The following is a 23,962-nucleotide window of genomic DNA, read 5'->3' as shown; positions in this document are numbered from 1 at the left end:
TTAAAAAAAAAAAAAAAAAAAAAAAAAAACCGCAACCAATGTTCAGGCTCATGTGGGAGCAGTCCGAATTTGACCCTCAAAAATGTTCTTTTTATTTTCTTTTGTTCCTTAATTATTTAGAATGGAGCAGTTGCAAATTAAAAATATTAATAAATGGTCAATTCCTATGAAAAAAGTTGTGAAAAATCCAAATCTGAGGTCAAAACTCCAAAAAAATAAATGTAAAAGGTCGAAAATTCAATTTTTCTTTCCGTCAGAGTCCTGAACTCTGACGTCAGACTTCAGGAGATGCGCAGAAACGTATGCGCACAAGCATGAATTGCGCAGAAATGCATGCGCCTAAACAGATTAATGTGTTGCTTGCGAGGGTGCTTTGCTCGGGACATTTTCACGATTTACCGGTATTTTTTAAATCGATTTATCTCGGGATCTAAAAGTCGTAGAAGAAAAAGAAAAATTCCGTTGGTCCTCATTTTTTCTGCTCTATGACTTTTAAACATGACCCAAGTAAGCGCAACTGATCTATTGTAGCTATGAGATGATGTAAAAAGTAAGGAAGTCAGACACCTCCAATATTTCTTTCATAGCACATTGCATACTCAAATAGTTTCACGGCGTTCAAAAAAAAAAAAAAAAAAAAAAACCGCAACCAATGTTCAGGCTCATGTGGGAGCAGTCCGAATTTGACCCTCAAAAATGTTCTTTTTATTTTCTTTTGTTCCTTAATTATTTAGAATGGAGCAGTTGCAAATTAAAAATATTAATAAATGGTCAATTCCTATGAAAAAAGTTGTGAAAAATCCAAATCTGAGGTCAAAACTCCAAAAAAATAAATGTAAAAGGTCGAAAATTCAATTTTTCTTTCCGTCAGAGTCCTGAACTCTGACGTCAGACTTCAGGAGATGCGCAGAAACGTATGCGCACAAGCATGAATTGCGCAGAAATGCATGCGCCTAAACAGATTAATGTGTTGCTTGCGAGGGTGCTTTGCTCGGGACATTTGGTGTGACGTCATCGCCTACTGGAGCGTATGCCGTGACGTCAAAGTTCACGATTTACCGGTATTTTTTAAATCGATTTATCTCGGGATCTAAAAGTCGTAGAAGAAAAAGAAAAATTCCGTTGGTCCTCATTTTTTCTGCTCTATGACTTTGAAACATGACCCAAGTAAGCGCAACTGATCTATTGTAGCTATGAGATGATGTAAAAAGTATGGAAGTCAGACACCTCCAATATTTCTTTTATAGCACATTGCATACTCAAATAGTTTCACGGCGTTCATAAAAAAACCGCAACCAATGTTCAGGCTCATGTGGGAGCAGTCCGAATTTGACCCTCACAAATGTTCGTTTTATTTTCTTTCGTTTCTTAATTATTTAGAATTTAGACCCTATGTCGGGCTAAATTGTCTACACACTTTTCACCTAGTCTTTCAGGCTCATGTGGGAGCAGTCCGAATTTGACCCTCACAAATGTTCGTTTTATTTTCTTTCGTTTCTTAATTATTTAGAATTTAGACACTATGTCGGGCTAAATTGTCTACTCACTTTTCACCTAGTCCATAAGTTACCGGTCTATAAAAATGGAAAGGAAACCTATTAACCTACCTGACGACCCTATTCAGAATCATAGTGGAGTAGTTGAGGGTTCGATTCTTGTTCAACTTCTGAATAATACCCCAGGCGAGCAGGAATCCTGATATGAAGAAGAAAGTGTCCAACATGTGTGTGCCGCTTGATAGCCAGAAGTACTCTATATTGTGAAGTGCCTGGGAACAGAGGGGACAGGTTCGACCCAAGTTTAATCCACCCTATTGTTTGTAATTTTTGTTTTTTTGTTCTTTTATTCTGTACCAAATATATAAGACCTTGTTTAGACTACGGTAGTAAAGGGACTTTTCAGTCTCATTTCGGCAATATAAATAGTATATTGTGAAGTGCCTGGGAACAGAGGGGACAGGTTCGACCCAAGTTTAATCCACCCTATTGTTTGTAATTTTTGTTTTTTTGTTCTCCTTTTATTCTGTACCAAATATAGAAGACCTTGTTTAGACTACGGGAGTAAAGGGACTTTTCAGTCTCATTTCGGCAATATAAATAGGGTAGGTATATTCTATTCTGTTCAATCAGTGCCAAAGGATCGTGAGTGTCGTGACAATATGCTTGCTTGGTCGATAAACAACGTAGACTGCGTAGAGCATATAAGTATCTTACATTACACTAGTGCAACGAACTTCAAAAATCACTTAGAATATTGAGGGGCCCCGTGCGGGCCCTTTTCGAGTTAAAAATTAATACTAGGGTTCATCAATATGCTTGCTTGGTCGATAAACAACGTAGACTGCGTAGAGCATATAAGTATCTTACATTACACTAGTGCAACGAACTTCAAAAATCCCTTTTCGAGTTAAAAATTAATACTAGGGTTCATTTCACCACTAATTTTTAAAGTTGGTGAAACCTACCACTACTTAGCACTTGGTGATGGAAGTCAAATGGCCTAACAGTGCCCATTATTCGATATATGTTTACCTATAATACCTATGTCTATGTACCTGTTCATAAACCTCCAAGTTCTTGGCAAATCCCATACTGAACATGGCACGATGAAACATAATGAATATCGCCATCAGGAACCCTTTCATTCCATCTATGACTACAATGCTGCTCGGGTTCTTGTCCATACGGCATAGCTTCCTGGTATTGCGAATCAGGGAGAAGATGGAGAGAAAGGACTCTGAAATCATTTGGATTATTTTCATTAGTTTGTTTGGATTTTAACCTTATTTGTGCTGGTAGGGGGTAGTTATAAAGTGTTATATAATAATAATAAAAAGTGAGCCAGACATCCCGGAACCTTCTGTATGGCAAGCAACATTTCGGGGAACGACATTTCTGACAAACATTGTTTATGTTTAACATAATTAAAAGTCCAACATTAGATTTACCTGATGGATAAAATCCACAGGCTAGCGGCATTGGTGAGATAGATGATGAGTGAGGGGAGAAGGTGAGCCAATAGGAGACTCCCAATCAATATGTGAGCCCGGTACGTAGATAGTTTGGAGACAACATAGATGAGAACCAAACTAATGAGGAACAGTTGAAAATCCGTGGAAACATACCAAGAGGATGCAATACACTGTGGACAATCAGACAACAGATTATTTGGAGACAACATAGATGAGAACCAAACTAATGAGGAACAGTTGAAAATCCGTGGAAACATACCAAGAGGATGCAATACACTGTGGACAATCAGACAACAGATTATTTGGAGACAACATAGATGAGAACCAAACTAATGAGGAACAGTTGAAAATCCGTGGAAAGGGATAGGAGAAAGCCAGCCGTTCCGAGAACGAACATTATCCCATCAGGATAAAATCCGCCCAGGCGGGAATCGAACCCGCGGCCTAGCGCTTACAAGGCAGACGCGCTACCAACTAAGCTAACCAGGCTGGCCTGAATGGGGCCGGGAAAAACCAGGATTACACAATGCTGATCAGAAGATCACAAGGATATATACCGTGGCCTGGGTACACCCACTGTTCGTGCTCCAAGGACGATCCATAACAAAATAGGTATATTCTTAAAAAAAAAAAAAAAAAAAATAACGAAAATTCCCCAATTAACCCGTGGGATCCCTTGGATTTACCTACCGGTACTATGTACCTACCTATGTACACTGGAATTAATTTTGAATTCCGAAAAAACTTGATACAGACAGGTTTTGTTGTTTTTGAAGATGTTTATTTATTATTAAAAAATAATATTAGGTATAACTCATCAAAAAATACTAATGAAGATTTTATTTTGAATAAATTAAATTTACAAGATTCCAAGGCGGGTATACAAAAATTGGGAGATGAATTTATTTTATTGAAAATTTTACAAATGAAAACATCGACATGGCAGGGCCATATTTTGGGGGGGGGGCTTCATTTTTGCTCCTTTACCATGGGGTGGACTCCGAAAACCTATTCTATCCACCCACGTAGATAGGGAACTAATACAATACCTAGATATGAATAAATTCGAACTAAACTTCGAATGAAACAGACTTCAGGGGTAAAAGAATGAATATGGAATTTCCTCCAAATTTCCGTCATACTACGAGACCAAAGTTAGGGGTTCTCAACCCCGGACAAGAAACTTTGACTTCATTAGTATTATTTATTGAAGAGGTTTGATAGAGAAAACTATAATGGCAAATGAGGTCTTATCGTCCCGAAATCGAAGAAAAAAGGCAGGAGGGATAGGAGAATCCAGACTTTCCGAGAACGAACCTTATCTGTTAAGGATATGTTCAGAAACTTTGACTTCATTAGTATTATTTATTGAAGAGGTTTGATAGAGAAAACTATAATGGCAAATGAGGTCTTATCGTCCCGAAATCTAAGAAAAAAGGCAGGAGGGATAGGAGAATCCAGACTTTCCGAGAATGAACCTTATCTGTTAAGGATATGTTCATCCCGGGTAGGAAGCTTGCGATATAGCACTTCGAAGGAAAGCGCGCTACCCTCCAAACTGACTAGGCTGGACGAGAACGAACCTTATCTGTTAAGGATATGTTTATCCCGGGTAGGAAGCTTGCGATATAGCGCTTCGAAGGAAAGCGCGAGAAACCTTAACCACCACTCCAGCGAGATAGAGATTTGTTATTCTGTTTGAGATGGGTATGATGTTATAGCCCGGTACGTAGATAGTTTGGAGACAACATAGATGAGAACCAAACTAATGAGGAACAGTTGAAAATCCGTGGAAACATACCAAGAGGATGCAATACACTGTGGACAATCAGACAACAGATTATTTGGAGACAACATAGATGAGAACCAAACTAATGAGGAACAGTTGAAAATCCGTGGAAACATACCGTGGAAACATACCAAACATACCAAGAAGGTCTTCCGAAATGGAAGAGAGAAGAAAGACAGGATAGGAGAAATCCAATACTTCCGAGAACGAACCTTATCCGTTCAGGATAAAGTCCGCCCCGAGCGGAGATCAAATCCGCGACCTAACGCTTACAAGGACCAATATCTAGACCCGATCGGTGTCCATTATGCTACATTAAGATTAATTTGACAGATACATCTGGTCAGGTACACCTGATAGGGAGTGGCTGGCCTTAGTTGGACTAGTTGCCATAGAAACTCATATCAGACTCACCAGATCGCCAATCAGATGGTTTAGGACTACAATCAGAAGTTAAACTGACTTTGAGTTTGACTCTTACCTTAAGCAATCTGATTGGTTGATTTCAAACGCCTTGGCCAATCAGATGGTTTAGGACTACAATCAGAAGTTAAACTGACTTTGAGTTTGACTCTTACCTTAAGCAATCTGATTGGTTGATTTCAAACGTCTTGTCCAATCAGAAGTTAAACTGACTTTGAGTTTGATTCTTAGCTTAAGCAATCTGATTGGTTGATTTCAAACGTCTTGGCCAATCGGATGGTTTAGGACTACAATCAGAAGTTAAACTGACTTTGAGTTTGATTCTTACCTTAAGCAATCTGATTGGTTGATTTCAAACGTCTTGGCCAATCAGATGGTTTAAACTTCAACCAAGTTTAAACTCAGAATGTGGCTGTGGCCATAATAAGTACCTACAGCTAACTTTGTTGTTTGTAGAATAATTATATTAGGTATTTGTTTTGTATTTTTGGGAAATCTAATACATATCGTTTTGTATTTTTCTAGTTCTAGTGTCATGAAACCCACATCCTCTTCCAGTTTAGCGAGCAGATCTTCTAATAACCAGCGTCCTTCATCACAAACCATGTCACTCAATGATAGTCAGTGGGAGGTCATTGACCCCACACCAGATATACACGGACTATTCGTAGCATTTGCAAAGCGATTCTTTCAGGACCGTCTGGGCTCGGTGGAAGTCAAATGGAGCAAGAGAATGACCTCGTGAGTATTTCTACTTTCTTTCTTTCTTTTTTCTAAAGTTTTTAGAAAAACTAGAAAGATTGTACTTTTTGGTACCAATTTCACATTACTCTGTGGCACATTCTTTTAGAAAAACTAGAAAGATTGTACCTTGTTATAGTAGACTGTGCACCCACAAAGTCTTGTTAATATTTGGCATCCGGGCCAAATCGATGGCAAATGGGTAGGGAAACATTTTTAGGCCGGATGCCATTGGCGGCCAGCTCCGCAAGTCGGACTTTTCCGCCAAAAAGCGCCGCCAAACACGACTTTTTTACATTTGGCTAACGAAAAATTGTATTCCTGTAATGAAATGTAGAAAACAAAATTTCCTATAAGATGGATTCTACAGATTTACCGTCGAACTTACTGAATCGCTACTACGGGCGGTGCCGTCTTGGCGGAAAATCGCACTTTTCGAAAAAAAAAATTGCTTTTTCCTTTTTCGATCGTAAATCTTTGAAACTAAGCCTCTAAATGGAAAAAGTAATTCATAAAAGATTCTTTGGATTGGTGAAGCGCGCTACCAATAGGGCTCCTGGGAAATATGATTTTTGGTGAGTGAGAAAAATAATACAGTCGAACCTGGATGTAAGAGAATCCTGGATATAAGAAAAAAAATTCTGGGCCCTTCATTTTTGAGCCAAAAACCTGGATGTAAGAGAAACCTCGATACAAGAGATTTTTTTTCTGGCCCAAGGTTAACAATTTACCTCTATATAAGAGAATTCTTGTACCTTGGACCTCTATGTAAGAGAATTTGCTTAAATCGTATCTCTATATAAGAGAATTCTTGTACCTTGGACCTCTATGTAAGAGAATTTGCTTAAATCGTATCTCTATATAAGAGAATTCTTGTACCTTGGACCTCTATGTAAGAGAATTTGCTTAAATCGTATCTCTATATAAGAGAATTCGCTTCCCTCGTAGGTACCTCTATGTAAGAGAATTTGTCTAAAAGTCAACATTATGAACTGCAATGTATATTTTCATGTACATAACTTTTTTCTAGCGTTCATCAATGACTTTTTCATTCAATTACTTACTTGAATATACAAGTTATGTCCCCAAATTGGCTGACATTTTAATAATAAAAATGCTGACTCTTTACATATGCTTTATGACTCTTTACCTGCCTCGGTGGTGTAGTGGTCAAATAACCATGGATGGAAAAATGGCAAACGAAATCAACAGGAGAATAAGAATAGCCTGGGGATCTTTTGGAAAGAACAGCATCGTATTTAAGAGCAATATGCCAATGTGTCTGAAAAGAAAAGTTTTCAATCAATGCATTCTTCCAGCACTTACCTATGGAGCTGAAACTTGGACACTTACTGTAAGATCAATGCAGAGACTACAAACAACACAGGCCACAAGCGTCTAATGTAGCAGTTGTTCCATTGCTACGAAATAAAAACGGCGGTGGAACACTCATCCTAAAAAAAAAAGTATGGAAAGGAGCATGCTTGGAATTACAAGAAGAGACCGCAAAAGAATAACATGGATCAGAGCCAAGACCAAAGTGATGGATGTAATCGAAAGAGTGAAAAGGTTGAAATGGAGGTGGGCGGGGCATGTGTTGAGAAGAACAGATGGTAGATGGACAACTAGTATTCTATCTTGGATAGAGATGGGTAGTACTTGATATTTTCGAGAACCGGTAAAAGTAATTGATTACTTTTCGAGAACCGGGTACAAAATACTCGTTGTAATCCAATTACTTTTACTCGTTAGATATAACCGAACAGTGTTGTCAGATGGCTTCAGTGAAGTTATACTAGATTCGTGCTAAAATTATACTAAAATTTGAAAAATTATACTAAATCACTCAAAACTACCGCGGACCGCGAAATTCAAAAAATCTTGTACTTTTGGTCCATGGAAGTCGAGCGTGGTTAGTAATTGCATGTTTCAGACGGGTGACTGTCTGAAACATGAAATACGTTCCAATACCTCTTGAGGGAAAGAAAAAAAATCGGACAAACCGTTACCGTTAGACAGTTATCATTATCATAAACCAAATGAGCAAACTGAATGCAAATGTTCCATATGGTCCAAATCAAAACAATGTGTATATGTTACAGTAAAAGTCCGATGAGCGAAAACCTAGGTTTCCCCAGATCTTTTGGGAAAAGTCCGAAATAAAAATCTTCTTTGGGCTTTTAACGGTTTATTTCATTAAATCCTAAGATTCCCCAACACAACTTGGAAAATGTGCGAAATCATACCATTTCGGACTTTTACCAAGATACAGCAGGAAATGTGATATTGGGTTACCTATATTTATTACTATATTAATATTGGGTTACCTATATTTATTATTTTCTATATTTATTATTATATATGTACTATATTTAACCAACCTCAGTGGTGCAGTGGTTAGCGTGGTGGACTTCGGATCTGGAGGTTGGTGGTTCGAGTCCAAGTCAAGTCAAAAAATTTAGCGTAGTGCATTCAGCGGGGAACGACATTTGTGACAAGCATTTATGCTCAACACAATTAAAATTCCTTTAATTCCTTTTAATATACTATATTTATTACTATATTAATATTGGGTTACCTATATTTATTATTTTCTATATTTATTACTATATTAATATTGGTTTACCTATATTTATTATTTTCTACTTTAAGATGCTGCAGGTGTTCAAAAAATTAACTGGTAAAAGCCCAAAGGTTTTTATTTTATTTTCGACTTTTCCCAAAAGATCTGGGGAATCCTAGCTTTTACCGCTCGTCGGACTTTTACCGTAACATATACACTTTTCACAACTCAGTGGTGTAGTGATTAACATGAGCAAATGTTCTAGTTAAAACTGATGACCCCATTCTTTTGGTTATTTTCCAGGTTCGCCAATCATCAGGCGGAATGTGGAGGAGAGTTTATCAAAATCAAAGCGCCGTCCAATTTCAAAGAGCGTCCAAGAAAAAACAAGGAAAACACAGGCGACCCCAATAGTTCTAGCAGCAAAGGACATCTTCCTGCCAATAACAACAAGCCAGGTCCTCTCAATACACAGGGCAAGCCAGGTCCACTCAATACACAGGGCAAGTCAGGTCCACTCAATACACAGGGCAAGCCAGGTTCACTCAATATACACGGCTTCGGTAACTCCAATCAAAGCAACACTAAACACTTGCCTACACCTGGACAACCGAAAATTGTCGGCCTTATGGATTTGAGGGGGAAGTCTACCCCGACTGTTGACAATACTAAGAAACCAAATCTGTTCAAACCTGCTCGTCCTGCCAATCCTTCTCCTAATAATTCTGGACACACACTGGGAGCTAAATCTTCCAACCCTCCTAATAGTTTTGGTGGTTTTACACTAGGTACTAAACCGTCCAACCGTGTTCCTAATCTATCCGACCCTGCACATAATAAGTACATGCCGGGAACTAGCAGTCCGAAGAAACGTATAGCTCACACGCCGAAGAATAACGGATCAGGATATATTGTGGGTGATAAGGAAACGTCACCAAGATTAAATAGTAATAGTAATAGACCAAACATAACTGGCGCAGTCAGTGGAATCGGTGCCAATAACAGTGGTAGTTCTCTAGGGAATAGTTTCCCTAGAAATTCAGCTAGTTCTAGTGGAAATTCAGCTAATCAAGTGACGTCCCGATCTTCTAATCCGATAGGCTCGAAATTGTTGGACAAGCTAAATTTTGATTCTCGCAGTGGAGGAGGTGGGCAACATGGAGGTAGTGGTGGAGCGTCAAGTAGCAGAGGGGGATCAGGTGGTACGCGCATGAACAAGGGTACTGGCACCTTGGTAGTTAACAAAACCAAATCCGGCACTGAGACACCAAATGAAACGCTGGAGCGAATTACCAAACCGGTGAACAAGACTGAGAGAGAAAACAGACTGAACATTGATCATTTCAAACCTTTCATGGGACAGGGCCAAACTTTAGGTGGAGGGGATAAGGATAGAAACCAAAGTCGACTGCTGGCAAACATAATTGGTAGTAATAGTTCCAATGCGAACACTAAGGCTAGTGATAATCAAGCAAGTAGTAATAAGAGAATGTGTTTGGGAGATAGAAGCTTACATTCCCAACCTTCAACTAGTTCTGATAGAAGCTTACAGTCTGGCTTATCAACCAGTAGTTCCTTCAAATTCACACCAAAGACTCCAAGCAAAACTCTCAACAATCATCAGAAGTCCCAACATTCCACCAACACAGACAGTCCCAATAGTAACCAAAATAGTTCCACTAACTCAAGTCATTCGAATTCCACTAGGAATCATTTGAAATGGGATCTCACGGATGAGGAAATGTCAGATGATTATGAATATAAGAAACTCAACAGCAGCTTCACAGATAACGAGACTGAAACCAACAAAGTGGATAGGAGTTACGAAGAAATGGATAGGATGATGAATGATGCCGACCTTGAAGTATTTAATAACATACCCGATGACACCCTACATGGAGATGTCGAGAGACATGGTGTACGACAATACTTTGTCGATGCTAACGATGTGGAAGATCAAATAGGAAATGGTGATAGTATGATGAACCAGAGTGTGGAAGACCTGTTTGAGGATTCGTGGACCCTCTACTCTCCATCTTCTTAGAAAATCTTTTCCAATGTGGGTCAGGTAAGTACAGCTCTGTTTGTAGTTTTAATCTTAAAGAAAGTACATTTAGGAGGAAAGCTGCGAATTCTGTAAGTGGTCTTATCGATTTAAGTTGCAGTTCGTCAAAATTTGGTACTTTCTGGGGTTTGATTTAAAATGCCTAGCAAAAAGTAAATGAGATTTTTAATGGGTGTTTGATCGTATTGGATGTGTGTTGCAGCATGTCTATCTCGTAGTGAACCGTTGAGGTATTTACAATCGACATTCGATTGCAATTTTTGCCTCGACTTTGGAAATCGAACCTGAGAGATTCTGTCTGGCAAGCAAGCTACCATTGTACCAAACATGCCCTTAGAAGATTTTAATTTCTATCCCTGTTGTTTCTCCCAGTCACCATCTAGTTTCCAATGAACTGGCGACATTTCAGCATGAACCCACGGCAAGCCATCATGCCTGCGCGACAACAAACCATCAACCGACGCGACCACCCTCCCCTCACAGACAGGCGACACGCTGTTCCTACTTCACGAGGACATGTCCAAACCACGCGACAGCCACTTCCCCTAGACCAGCAAGTGCATACGGTGAGACAGGATACTATACGACCTCCCCCACCCATACAGCATACAATACACCAGGCTCATCCCTCCCTGAACCATCTCCCTACAGATAAGCGACTATCCGACCCAACCCCACAACACACTACCCTTCCTTCTCCCATTAAGTCCTCACAACATAATGGCATCCCTTCTCCCATGGAGTCTCTCTCACAACGCACCAAAGCCATTCTCCTGAACCCTCGCTACAAAACAGAGTTCTGCCGCAATATTGATGAGCTAGGCGTGTGTCGCTACTCACTCAAATGTCAGTTCGCCCATCACCCTGGGGAACTCTTGCCCAAGTTCACCCATCACCCGCACTATCGTACTCAGCTGTGTCGTGCATACCATAAGGCCGGGTATTGCTCGTTCGGCGCGCGGTGCATTTTCATTCATGAAGAGCGAGAGATTTCACCGCCCGATGCGAAACATAATCCGCGCATCATCTATGTGAATCCGGAGTATGAAGCATGCTGCACGCGGGATACACAGCACATCAGACGCTATGAGCGACATAATGTAACCTCCATGCGGCCCAGGCGACGAACCAACCAGCGGCGCCGGCCCAGAGTGACTAACGGGCGGTATACCCGGTCCTACCATAGACGAGAAGTATCCAGAGTGTATTACGAGTCGAGAACTGGGACGAATCAGAATCAGAACCATAGTGTCCAATATAAGGTGCATCACACCTATAGAACTGCACGACGAGACCGGAATGATAGAATCAGACACAAGGAACAAGATAGGAAACAGAGGGAGGTGAGGGTTCCTAGGGGACAAATCAGACATCTCAACAGAGATCTTAATGGAACAGATGAACATCTGAGGAACTATGACACTCTAGCTAGCAGAACCGCAAGTCAAAATCATCTCAATGAAATAGGCAACCAATCGGACCACAATGTGAGACACGGAATCAACAAAGGACTCACTCACATGGTGAATAATGGACAGCCAAAGCGAGGACATACAAATGGCTCCTACAGAAATGTAAACAACAATCCAAACCATTCTTACACGACGCTTCACATGAATTATCCGATACCCACAAACAATGCATTTTTTTTTTTTGTTGGTGTGCTGTAGCAGTCTCATTGTATCATTGAGTTTATGCACTTGGTAGCTACCAGTGCCCGCAGTTCAGCATTCACTAGAGGGTTTAGACAGATATCTGCTCAAATGACATTCTTGAGTAGCGCAAAGAAAGAGTAGGAGAACTTGAGTACAGCAACGAATGAGCGGTACGATATATCCACAGTTCCGGCAAAGTACATCAGTCGCTTGGGTCTCCCCGACACTCTAATCATTGGGATAAGTAGTCTGGCTACCCGGGCCCTCATGTTATACCACGCCCCGCATGTCAGAGCTTCGTGTATAGCATCATTTCCCCGGTCTAGCAGCTCAGAACTCTGCGTGAAGGAAAAGGACATGGCAATCATGAGAAGATATTGGATGATCATCTGGAGAAAGCGGTCCTTGTCCGCGAAATCGACAGAGTTGAGTTGATACAGAGAGACTGTGAGGATAATGTTGTAGGCGAAGTTCTTCAGGAGGAGAGAGCGCTGGATGGCGGCCTGGAAATAAGTCATATTTATGCTCAGTTGTACTTAATAATAGCTTAATACTGAATTCAACCAAAATCGAACAATCAAAAAATCAAATCTATATAAATAAAATTGTAGATTTGTCTGTACATTGCTTAGAATCGTGAAATTTTTAGTTATTCTTACTCCCTATGCATCCACGATTCCAAAAATCACATTAGGAAAATTTAAACAACAATCCAAACCATTCTTACACGACGCTTCACATGAATTATCCGATACCCACAAACAATGCATTGCTCCCAAACACTGCAATGCTCACAAATACTGCACTTTACACAGACACTGCACTTCATACAAATACTCCAATGTTCACAAACACTCTAATTCACACAAACCCTGCACTCCCCAGAAATGTTACACGGAACCCTAATACAACTGGTGATCCAAACATCGGAGAGTTAGGTATTCAAGGATATGCCACCAACACTGAAAACGAAATTCAAATGACAAAGCGAAGCGAAGACTCCACAATGTACAGATCAACCTCTCACACTGATTCAGTCCTTGCTGACAACGGATCATACAGGGTATCCGAAATGTACAGCAATGGACAAACCTGTGTATCTACCGAGGGTTCCACAAGTTTCCACGTATCCAAGAATCAAACGTTGAGTGTCGACAACGGAAACTACAGTGCGACCAACAATGACAACTTCAACCTCACCAACATTCAGTATAGGGGGACTAATAATGATTGTAATCAAAGCTACGGTCTGACAAACAATCTCAACTGTGTTACAAATTACCAAGATAGTCGCACAACTGTTCAGAATCATGGTGTAAACGTAAACAATTACTCCCATTTTAGACTTACTAACCCGAATGAACTTACAGACCAAGAGTATATTACATTCAACCAAGACTATACTGTTACAAATAACCAACAAAATATTACAAATTACCAAGACTACAATATTACAAATACCGAACAAAACATTATAAATTATCAGGACTCTATTACAAATAACCAGAACTATGGACTAGTTAGTACGAATTATAATTGGTACAATATCTCCACATACTTTGTAAATTACAATGATATGTCATATTGTTACCGTATGTAGTACAGACAAATCGTTGAGGCCTGGGTCAACAATAATACGTTAAAGTGTTTCCTCATCTTTGAGTATTCTCGGTGACTATGCCCAAACAATCTCAGAGTAGGTATTCTTAAATGTAAACACTTTAACATAAATTTGAACAGGGATCACTTTAGATTATCATTATTACTGACTATTTTTCGGGACTTTCCGGGACCAGACGGGACTTTTCAGTCCTATTCCTTCAGGATAAACTAGGCGTATTCTATTCTAGTGAAAAAAGTACAGTTCGTTTGTATTAATTTTTAAAGACATCATTAAATTTATAATTATGTGTCTAACATCTAGCATATTAATTTGTTATCTAGAAATCGTTAGATGATTTTATGATTTTTTACTTTCTATTACTACAGTTTAGCGGCTATACTGTAATGAAAGTATTGCAATCGGTCCAAATTTTCAAAATCGGGAAATGGGTGGAAATATCCGTTTTGGGGTCCCCTGATAATGAAAGTATTGCAATCGGTCCAAATTTTCAAAATCGGGAAATGGGTGGAAATATCCGTTTTGGGGTCCCCTGATTCCAGAAAAGTGGTTTTTAGTCCATGGTCTGTACGTAACGTACGTACGTGTCCGGCGGTTCAAAGTTATGGCTAATATGATGCACTGTGGGACATGTTAGGGAGCGCGTAGCGCGACCGTGTGTGGGTGTGGTGTGTGTGTGGTGTGATGGGTGTGTGTGTGTGATGGATGTGTGGTGTGTGTGTGATAGGTTTGTGTGTGTGTGTGTGTGGTGTGTGTATGGTGGGTGGTGTGTGTGTGTGATGGGTGTATGTGTGATGTGTGTGTGTGATGGGTGTGTGTGTGTGTGGTGGGTGTGGGTGTGTGTGGTGGGTTATGTGTGTGGTGGGTGGTGGGTTATGTGTGTGGTGGGTGGTGTGTGTGTGTGTGTGGTGGGATGGGTGTGGTGTGTGTGCGTGTATGTGGTGGGTGTGTTGTGTGTGTGGTGGGATGTGTGTGGTGTTGGATGTGGTGTGTGATGGGATGTGTGAGGTGGGTGTGGTGGTCCCGTACAAAGGACGGGTCAACCACTAGTCAAGAATAATAATAAACTGAATATTAATTGGGTAGGTACATAAGTACTGATTTTCTTTAATCACGATCGAATAAACTACGGGCTAAAAAATTCCCGGAGGGACGGGCCCAGCTTGTTCATTCGAACGCCGGTTTTACGCCAACCCAATGTGAACTGAACGCTTGTGTTGTTATTAATAATTTCACTTTCCCTTTTGGTGTGGACGTGGCGTCTTAATTTCCGAAAGCGACTGTCGAGTAGCATCAAGTACAAAATTATTTTGTAATTTCTCCGCTACCTAGATGTCATGTTTTCTGAGTGTTCACAATTTTTACACCCACTCCTGATGCAGAGTGAACGCCGCGTCGATGCGTTGTAGGAAAGAAAAACACTGAATATGTGAATATAGGCCTATAATCATATACCTGGAGTTGATTACGTATTAGAAGGAATTGTTGATGTTGAATAATGATAGCGATGAGGGAGGAGAGAGCGGGGTCCGAGTAACGACGAAGCTTAGAGGCGGAATTTACCGAAGTGATGTTGAGGGCGTGGTCTATTTGAGAGTCGTGTTCTGATTGGTTGATTCGTTCACGGCGCGGTCCCATTTGAGTCCCGTGTACTAAATCAAGCGGGATTTCATTTCTACGAGACTTGGACGCACCATTTCTGTCCAAATCTAGAAAAAGTAAATACATTTCAATAGAACTCAGTTAAAAATGTGCTCCTACGGTACCCCAAAATCTAGTGAATGAATTCCCTTTTCATGTTTTAAACATGTTGTGTATATTGTCTACCAGAATCGGACAAACCGTTCGAGACTAGAGGAACAAAGAAGCAAGCAGAAGAACCAAAACGGTCTCCTTTCGTTGAATGGATCAATAAACTGCAGAATATAGATTTCGAGTCAGAAATACATAAATAAGGGCCAATAGCTACGTGTTACGTACCATCTCGTGTTGTATGGTCTGTACGAAGATTACCAAGTTGTGTTAAAGATCTGGCTATGGTTTCACAGGAACCTTGCATATGAACACATATGATGGGTAGATAAGTAATCAGATGGTATGCTGTGAACAAAGATAAGTGATGAGATGGTATGCTGTGAACACACATAACCGAGCGATTCAAATACATTTGAAAACATTGCTTTGTCCAATTTCATCAAAAGTAGAAAAACCGTACGGCGCCGTAATGTAATACTTACTTACTTTCTGAATCCTAATCACCATTGTTGTCAAGTTGTTTAGATCTTGTTTATCTAGTATCTAGTCACTGCAACTGCTTTGTCGTTTGCGTAACATAATGATAACAAAGGATATTCGTACGATGTCCCTGAAGATGAACACTGTCATGCCCAAAATCTAACTTGTTCTACTTTTTTGCAACTTTTCATTAAACAAACCATTCGAGAGTTTTCCGGCCCCCACTCAGACTGAGTGAGGATGTGATAAATCTTATATCTAAAATCTGTTGACTTATTTATGTCTATAGGGTGGTACACTTACTCATGACAGCACTAACTACGGTAAACAGTACATTATAGGCCAGGGTAACATAGTACATGGGTGACACAGTATCATCTACAGGGAGCCATAGCAGGAACGGTAGCTGTTTCTCAGGATTCGCTTTGTTGTGAGAATTGGCCGAGAGTTTCCTCTCGTTCTCTGTCATTCCGAATATCATCCTCTTCACATCTAGGAGCATTAAAGATAAGGGCATTTCTTAGAAACGAGTAGGAGGTACCTACAAGTACTTGAAAAAGAAACAAAAAATGTAATTGTATACTCGATTTATTATTTTAGGTAGGTACATGATGTATTCAATAGTTTTTTTTTTCCAGTTAATACATTTTTCTGAAACTTTTATTGTATTTTGTAAGAAAAGTAATAGGTATTGAAAACCTAGATAAAAGTCATTATTATTGAATTATAGTTAACTTAATAAGTAGGTATTCACGTTTCTGCTTTTCAAAATATTTAATGTTATATCTATGTACTTATATGTATGTGAATGTTGCCAACCCCTTGTAATTATTTCTCAAATAAATACAATTATTTTCTACTACTACTATTTTGTTTGAATTGTGTATGATTTAATGCTTTGGTTTCTTCTTTTAGACTATTGTAGTATTTGATTCCGTTGTATTTTGCTGTTTTTTCTCTTCACATAACAGTATAAAGCACCGGCAAACACTGAAACAAAGGTCGGGATACATAACCAACGTCTACCTATGAGACTATAAACAGGGAGGAGAATAGCTAACCCTGACCAGCCTAGCTAGTTGGCAGTTTTCAAAGGGTTCTTTTTTTCTGCACAAGTCCTCACGATGGTTGATTGCGGCTCAGGACGAATCAATTAAACATTATTATAACCATACCCGGTAATCCCGGGATAAAGAAACTGTGGCAGAAGAAAATTTATGTAAACGAGCACTTAACCAAGAAAAACCAAGAATTATTCAAGAGAACCAAAGAAATGGCAAAAGAGGCAAACTTCAAATTCGTATGGCTCAGCGATAATAGAATACTGATGAGGAAGAACGAACAATCCCAAGTTTCAGTTATCGGAGGTTGGCAACCGTGGTTCAGAAAGTGAAATCATAGTTTATATCGCTCTTCAAAATTAAATATATTTCTTGTTAATTAAGTGTTTAATGTTTAATAACTGTGTTTCAAATTAAAGTTTATTGTTTGCTGAGTGTTTTAAGTGTAATGAAACTGTTGGTAACGTAAGTTAAAGCCTGTTAAAATTGGAAACTAGATCTCACATTCGGCGTCTACTTGAAATTCAAGATGGCTAAAATTCCTTTGTAAGTTAGATTTTATCTTCTGCATCGTTAGAAATTACCAGATAATCCCATCACCGGTCCAAAAAACTGGCATCTTATTGAAGTGCGCAAGCGCACAACTGTTCTGTTATCAGTCAAACCTGTGATAAGGTCACTTTCTTATCAGTTACAAAAATAATCAGATAGATGGTAGCTCGTTAGACTCAGTTCACATTGAAATCCGAGAGATAGCAGCTCTCCGAATCGAAGCAGGGATACCAACTTCCCTAAATTAAAATTCATTCGGAAGGTTCATTAGAGATACCTACCTATCAAGCTCAGGTGACGTAATCACAAATAGACGCACCATTAACAGAGAACAGATAAGAGTCAACTTTGGAGATAATTACTAGCTAGTCCAAGAGATAGCAGCAGATACCCTATACTAGAACTCATCAAGTGACAGAGGAATAGTAGGTAGTAAGTATAATAGTAATACTACCCATAAGATAACACCTACACCTACTACTCATCATTACGCATCTCTACTATCATAGTGTTATGTACCTAGAGACTCTTGAACGTTTACTACCTGAGTGACCCTCTATCACTGGGCCGAGTTATTAATTATCTGTTTATTTGAAAACTGGGTTAAGGGGGGAGGCTGCAATTTTTGCAACATAATTCATCATAAGTTTGTTACGTCTGATGGACAGTGGCGGAATACAAGATTCGATATACAGGCTAGGTATCGGACTAGTGCGAAGTGCGCCGGTAACAATGCGAATGCCCGCGTGATGGGCTGGGTTTAGTTTGTCTAACAAACTTTTCCTCGCACTACGCACTACCGTATACCATGCACCCATAATCAAAGATAGGTAACACATATGCACAGTAGAACCTCATGAGCGTTGCACGTCCAAGGCCCCACTTTTTATTACATACCATTTTCAACATATTGAGGGCTACTAAGGCGCGTTTTTTCACATATTCAATATGGAAGCTCCATTTCAATTTAGAGTCCCATTGGAGACCAAGAAATTTGGTATGAGATAGAAAGTTCAGCTGTTGACCAGCGTAATAAAGGGAAGGGGTGATGCTATGCCTCAGTCGGTTGAAATTCATACAGACCGACTTTTGAGGGTCAGTAGAAAAGGTGACCCCGTTCAGGTTGGCCCAACAGTTGGATAATTGAATAAATGTAAATGCAATTTCTTTGTGTTATTATGTCACAACTTTGGTGCTCACTGCAGCATTGTAGGATTTTTCCCAATATATATCTCAATAATCCTAACAACCAATGTTTACCTACCATGCTGGCACCGGTCGCTATGCGCATTTACATGTCATAGCTACTCATTTTCCTCACGAGGCTGAGTGGGCCCCGCAACAGCCAGTCACGGGATCAATCATTTGCATGATACAAATTTCTTGACCCCGCCGGGAATCGAACCCGGGTCTCCCGCGTGCAAGGCGAGTGCAGTGACCACTACACCATGGGAGCTGACGATAATTGAATAAAGTAATACGATGAAAAAAAAAATAAATAAAATAAAATGTAAGAAATAAAAATACCATGCACATTGTGAAAAGGATAGATAAACAATGTAAAAAGGTAGATAAATACTCTCTTACAGTACTTACCTAGTACTTGCCTTAGATTGAAGATGAAGACCAACAAGATGTCCAAAAAAGCAGTTCACTCATGAAAAAGCTCAACTGAAAGTAACTCAAATTCGTCTTCCCCAGCTATTTATTCGTAAAAGATTTCTTTAATAATGAATGTAGAAAAAAGTTTGGAATCTATTGTGAATTATTTATTGTGAATTATAAGGTTAGCGAATTATTCATATGAGGGAAGAGTTGAAAGTTTTGATTTGATAATAGGCATGGCATGATATGTTATGCCTATTATGCACTTAAATGCGTAGGTACTTCCTTTTTACTTAATTCAATAGAGGGGCTTTACCGTCCCTGAGTCACTGTACCTATGTATTATAACATTTAAAACTATTGTTTTTAGTGACGCAGGTATTACCCTCCATTCGGTCACAAGCTACCCGCCTCACCCAGTCCGAGTTGGGCCTGGAAAAGACAGCAGCACGTGATTGCCCCAGATGATTTCCCATCCCGCGCAACGCCGGCGGCTTTAGATGTGCAAGTTTTGAGGGCTAGAAGTAATTCATGAAGTTGAATAGGACTGTTATAAGATTCAGTATTGTTACAATCAAAGGAGAAAGAGTTTTTTTCACAGTCTTTTTTATGTAGGATGAATTGGGGAGGATAGTTCACATCAGATGAGACGGAAGAGAAATGACGAGCAAGTACGTTGGAGATATCCTTCGAATCAAATGTTAAAGTGGCGGGGTTAATATCACTCTGTAAGGCGGTAATGTGACGAGGAACATACTTGCCACGAAGTTTATTCATTTTGGAAAACATTTCACCAGAGGATGTGGAATGGTCGATGGATGAGACAAAATCTGTCCACCCTTTTTTTCTTTTTATCGCCATTGTCCTTCGGGCAATGGCGCGAGCTTTTTTAAAGGCGATTTTATTATCCAAGTTGGGATGATTTTTTAGAGTACGTAAACATTTTCTCCTGTTTTTTATTGCTTTATTTAACTCATCATCCCACCAAGGAACACAAGTCTTGTTAGGGGGAATTTTTTTCAAAGGTATTGCGGTCCGCGCAGCGGAAATGATGGAAGAATTCATTTGGTCAATAATGGAATCAATGTCAAACTCGGGAGAAAAGGGTTGAGGTATTTCAAATTCAAAGGAAATATGGGACTGGTAAAGTTCCCAGTTGGCTTTCTCGTAATTCCAAATTTGTAAATTTTCATCAGGGGGTGGGGGGTTATGTGGGCTTTGTAATGTTATCATAATGGGATAGTGGTCAGAATGAAACAGATCATCTGACACTTCCCATTGGATGTCGAGAAATAGAGAAGAGGAACAAAAGGTAAGGTCAATTGCTGAGTGAGTGAGGTAGGAGAGGTTAAAGTGGGTAGGGGAACCAGTATTTAAAAGGCTGATGTCAGAATTCGAGAGGAGAAATTTTTCTATTTCTTCCCCTTTGCGATCAGTAACAGTATTACTGTCGCCCCAGATACAGTTGTGAGCATTCATATCAGCACTAATAATGAAAGGGGGAGGTAATTGATTTTTGATATTTTGCAAGTCTGCTTCGGAATATTGAACACTGGGAGGGAGATAAATGTTACATACACACAGAAGATGGGCCAAACCAGGGACCTTGATCTGAACAGCTAAACACTGAAGATGAGTATTGATCGAAATAGATTTGGTGAAGCAAGAATTATGCACGAAAGTGCAAACACCGCCGCACGCTATGCTTCCCCCGGTGAAGTCGCTTCTAAATAAATCGTAATTTTTAAGTACAGGATTATGAATAGGTAAAAGATGTGTTTCCTGTAGGCAGACAATGAGGGGGTTAGATTTAGACAAGAGACATTTTAATTCGTTAAGGTGTGAACACAGACCGTTAATATTCCATTGAATGATGCAATTATTCATAGCTAATAAATAATAAGGCAATGCTGGGACGAATTAAAACGTAAGTAACAGAGTAACGACAGTAAGATGACTTCCATTCTGTAGGTGTAGTTGTTCGATTTTTAACGCAAACATGTATGTATCTAGGTATACACGTAATGTGATAGAGACAAGGTACGTCATACAAAAAAAGAGAACCCTTTGATAACACACTGTAAGGACACCGGTTAAGTACGCAGATACATAATAACAACATACGAACAAGGCGGCCACAAGAGTAGGTAGATGGGCGGAATATACAGAGCAGGATGCAAGTTCGGGGTTGGGACGACCCCTCACTCGTATCTGATGTACAGAGTCCGAAAATATGAAGTATGTATGTGGTGAACAGGGTGCAGAGCAAAGTACGATCTCGGGGTTTGGCCGACCCCTCGATCATATTTGATGCACAGGATGGGAACTGCAGAATGATTAGGTACAGAGCAGAACACGAGCTTAGGGTTGGGACGACCCCTCCCTCGTATCTGATGTGGGCAGTTTTATGATGAGTGAATGAACATGGTGTATAATGACTACAGTGCAGAGCAAAATACAATCTCGGGGTTTGGCCGACCCCTCGGTCATATTTGATGCACATAAATATAGGTAACAGGTAACTCAAGTGCCGTTGGTTCATAGGGATAATACAACAGGATATAAACATAGGACAAGGGTGTACAATAAGTATGGAATCAAAGGGGAGATTGGAAAGAATAACGTTCGTGGGATTGAAGGGAAAATAGGGAAGAGTTTTTTTTTTTTTTTTGGAAGTCACCCTACACGCTACCGGATTGGGTAGGCGTGTTATTAGGAGAGGTTGATTGGGAGATGTTTGTAAGATGTGGATCGTTATTGGGCAATAAACTCATGAGATGAGCTCTAATAGATTTAGCGAGGTTTTTGTACTTGGATCTGATCTTTGAATCTAAACTCATTTCTCTAGATAGATTATCGACCAGAGAAGCGACTTCATTGGGGTCCATGTCAAAGGTTTTCGTTATGATAGTATATTTTCGGTTTGAATTTTTCTTATTTTTTAGATTTTCCATTAGTCTGAAAAATACAACAGGGTCCATGGTAGGGCAATGCTTTTCAATCAGGGGGGAAATGATAGTTTGTTCAATATTCTGATCAGTGCATGCTTTTTTATCGACCGAATTTATAAAAGTAGGATGCAGTTGTTTCAATCAATAGTTTGCGCAACACTACTTTATGGAGCTGAAATCTGGGGAAGCAGATACGAAGATATGATGGAAGTTGTGCAATCTCAGTTCTTGAAGTCGGTATTCTGCTTGCCGAGATGTACCCCCCACTACATGGTCAGACTCGAGTTTGGAGTGGTGAAGCTCGCTTATCATGTGAATACCTAGAACTAAAAAAAGATTATTTCCGCGTTTGCTCTGAACTGAAAAAAATACATGATCAGGAGATAAAACAAAAGCTCGCTAACATTAGAAATCCCCCTGAATTTTGGAAAGTTGTGAAACAATTCAAGCCCAAAGCACCAAACAAAAGCAAACTCATACCAATAGAAGAATGGTCTTGCTATTTGGAGCAAATGTTTAGATCTGAGCATATAAATAGTAGAAATGTTCAACCCGTTGTTTTCACCGATGTCCTCAGGCAGCAGATGGATTCAGACTTCTGTATGGGTGAGCTTGAAAAAGGAATCTCACATTTGAAAAGCAATAAAAGCCCTGGCCCTGATAATGTGTTGAACGAATACCTGAAAGTTTTACATCAAGATTGGAAATCCCACTTACTCTGTTTTATCAACTTTATATTTAATGGTGGCAATATACCAGACACTCTAACTGATTCGTTCATGTTTATGCTATTCAAGAAAGGAGATCCGTCAATTTGTGCCAACTATAGAAACATAGCCCTCATGAACAACATTCTAAAGTTAATTACTCACCTGGTAACTCAACGCGTCCTGGCTTGGAGCGAAGATAATGGGGTTTTCTCTGAGGCACAGGCTGGATTTAGACCAGGACGAGGGTGCACTGATAACATCTTTACCCTTCAAAGTATTGTCTCCCTACATCTTATTAATAAACGCAAGCTCTACGCGGCATTTATTGACTATAAATCCGCGTTCCCGGAAATCCAGCACGATCTCTTGTTCGCGAAAATGTTCGCATTCGGCATATCTGGCAAGGTCATATCATTGTTCAGGCGAATCTACAAAGGTGCGACAACACAGATCAGAGTGGAAGACAAGACAACTCCTAGCCAAGAAATAACGAAGGGGGTGTTACAAGGAGACTGTGGATCACCTGTTGCTTTTGTGATTGGAGATGTCGAGAGACATGGTGTACGACAATACTTTGTCGATGCTAACGATGTGGAAGATCAAATAGGAAATGGTGATGGTATGATGAACCAGAGTGTGGAAGACCTGTTTGAGGATTCTGATGATGATGATGATGATGATGATGATGATGATGATGATGATGATGATACTGCCAATAAGAGAAATGATGATGATATTATCAATAAGAGAGATGAAGACGATCTTACCAATAATAAAAAGGATGATGAAAACGACGAGACCCACTGTCCTGTTTGTAACAAAGCTATTGCGCGAAATCTTATGAATGAACATTTAGACAACTGTTTGGAACTGTCGCAAGTGTTTGAGAATGTTGTTTTAGATGATGATGATGATGATGATGATGATGAGGATGATGATGATGATATTGCAATTGTTAGTGATATAAATATGACTGAACTTGTCGATAGGCAAAGTAATAGCAATGCTAGTGCTAGAAGT

General features: G+C 39.7%; 4 protein-coding genes across 6 annotated transcripts in view; 2 read left to right on the top strand and 2 right to left on the bottom strand.

The window, feature by feature from the left end:
• Positions 1-3,171, bottom strand: part of LOC103516379 — a 14,024-nt gene extending 10,853 nt beyond the window's left edge. Inside the window, exon 1 of the mRNA XM_008481342.3 lies at positions 2,948-3,171. The gene's annotated coding sequence lies outside the window, so the exon portion shown is untranslated. The remainder of the gene's footprint in view (positions 1-2,947) is intronic.
• A 2,539-nt stretch (positions 3,172-5,710) lies between these two features.
• On the top strand, positions 5,711-23,957 carry LOC103516384 (protein PFC0760c-like; the record flags this gene model as incomplete). Its single annotated transcript, XM_026828793.1, has 4 exons — positions 5,711-5,924; positions 6,443-6,499; positions 8,791-10,400; positions 23,499-23,957. Coding segments are annotated over exons 1-4 (2,332 nt in total), but the record flags the coding sequence as incomplete, so codon positions are not given.
• LOC113470398 (probable serine/threonine-protein kinase clkA) lies at positions 10,504-14,044 on the top strand. The gene is made up of 3 exons (XM_026828797.1): positions 10,504-10,555; positions 10,925-12,165; positions 12,947-14,044. The coding sequence occupies exons 2-3, from the start codon at positions 10,942-10,944 to the stop codon at positions 13,805-13,807; spliced, it is 2,085 nt and encodes a 694-aa protein (XP_026684598.1). The 5' UTR covers positions 10,504-10,555; positions 10,925-10,941; the 3' UTR covers positions 13,808-14,044.
• LOC103516381 lies at positions 12,196-18,194 on the bottom strand. 3 transcript variants are annotated; one of them, XM_017447026.2, is made up of 6 exons: positions 17,958-18,194; positions 17,030-17,053; positions 16,367-16,555; positions 15,809-15,928; positions 15,284-15,537; positions 12,196-12,710 (listed from the first exon to the last, which is right to left on the bottom strand). In XM_017447026.2, the coding sequence occupies exons 3-6, from the start codon at positions 16,542-16,544 to the stop codon at positions 12,312-12,314; spliced, it is 951 nt and encodes a 316-aa protein (XP_017302515.1). In that variant the 5' UTR covers positions 16,545-16,555; positions 17,030-17,053; positions 17,958-18,194; the 3' UTR covers positions 12,196-12,311. The 3 variants fall into 3 exon arrangements, with proteins under 3 accessions (XP_017302515.1, XP_026684599.1, XP_026684600.1); XM_026828798.1 differs by lacking the exon at positions 17,958-18,194 and adding an exon at positions 17,629-17,897; XM_026828799.1 differs by lacking the exon at positions 17,958-18,194 and adding an exon at positions 17,709-17,897.
• Positions 23,958-23,962: the final 5 nt, after the last annotated feature.

This window comes from Diaphorina citri, unplaced genomic scaffold (assembly GCF_000475195.1).
Source record: "Diaphorina citri unplaced genomic scaffold, Diaci psyllid genome assembly version 1.1 scaffold1556, whole genome shotgun sequence".
Lineage (NCBI taxonomy): Eukaryota > Metazoa > Arthropoda > Insecta > Hemiptera > Psyllidae > Diaphorina > Diaphorina citri.
This window is presented reverse-complemented; position numbering and strand designations above follow the sequence as displayed.

Coding starts and splice junctions, on each gene's coding strand:
- LOC113470398 (XM_026828797.1), top strand. CDS start 10,942: ATGAACTGGCGACATTTCAGCATGAACCCACGGCAAGCCATCATGCCT. Junction 12,166..12,946: donor ATTCTTACACGACGCTTCAC/ATGAATTATCCG, acceptor ACGACGCTTCAC/ATGAATTATCCGATACCCAC.
- LOC103516381 (XM_026828798.1), bottom strand. CDS start 17,695: ATGCAGAAGATAAAATCTAACTTACAAAGGAATTTTAGCCATCTTGAA. Junction 17,054..17,628: donor ATTTCAAGTAGACGCCGAAT/GTGAGATCTAGT, acceptor CCTTTGTTTCAG/TGTTTGCCGGTGCTTTATAC. Junction 15,929..16,366: donor CGTAGTTAGTGCTGTCATGA/GTAAGTGTACCA, acceptor CTTTGTTCACAG/CATACCATCTGATTACTTAT.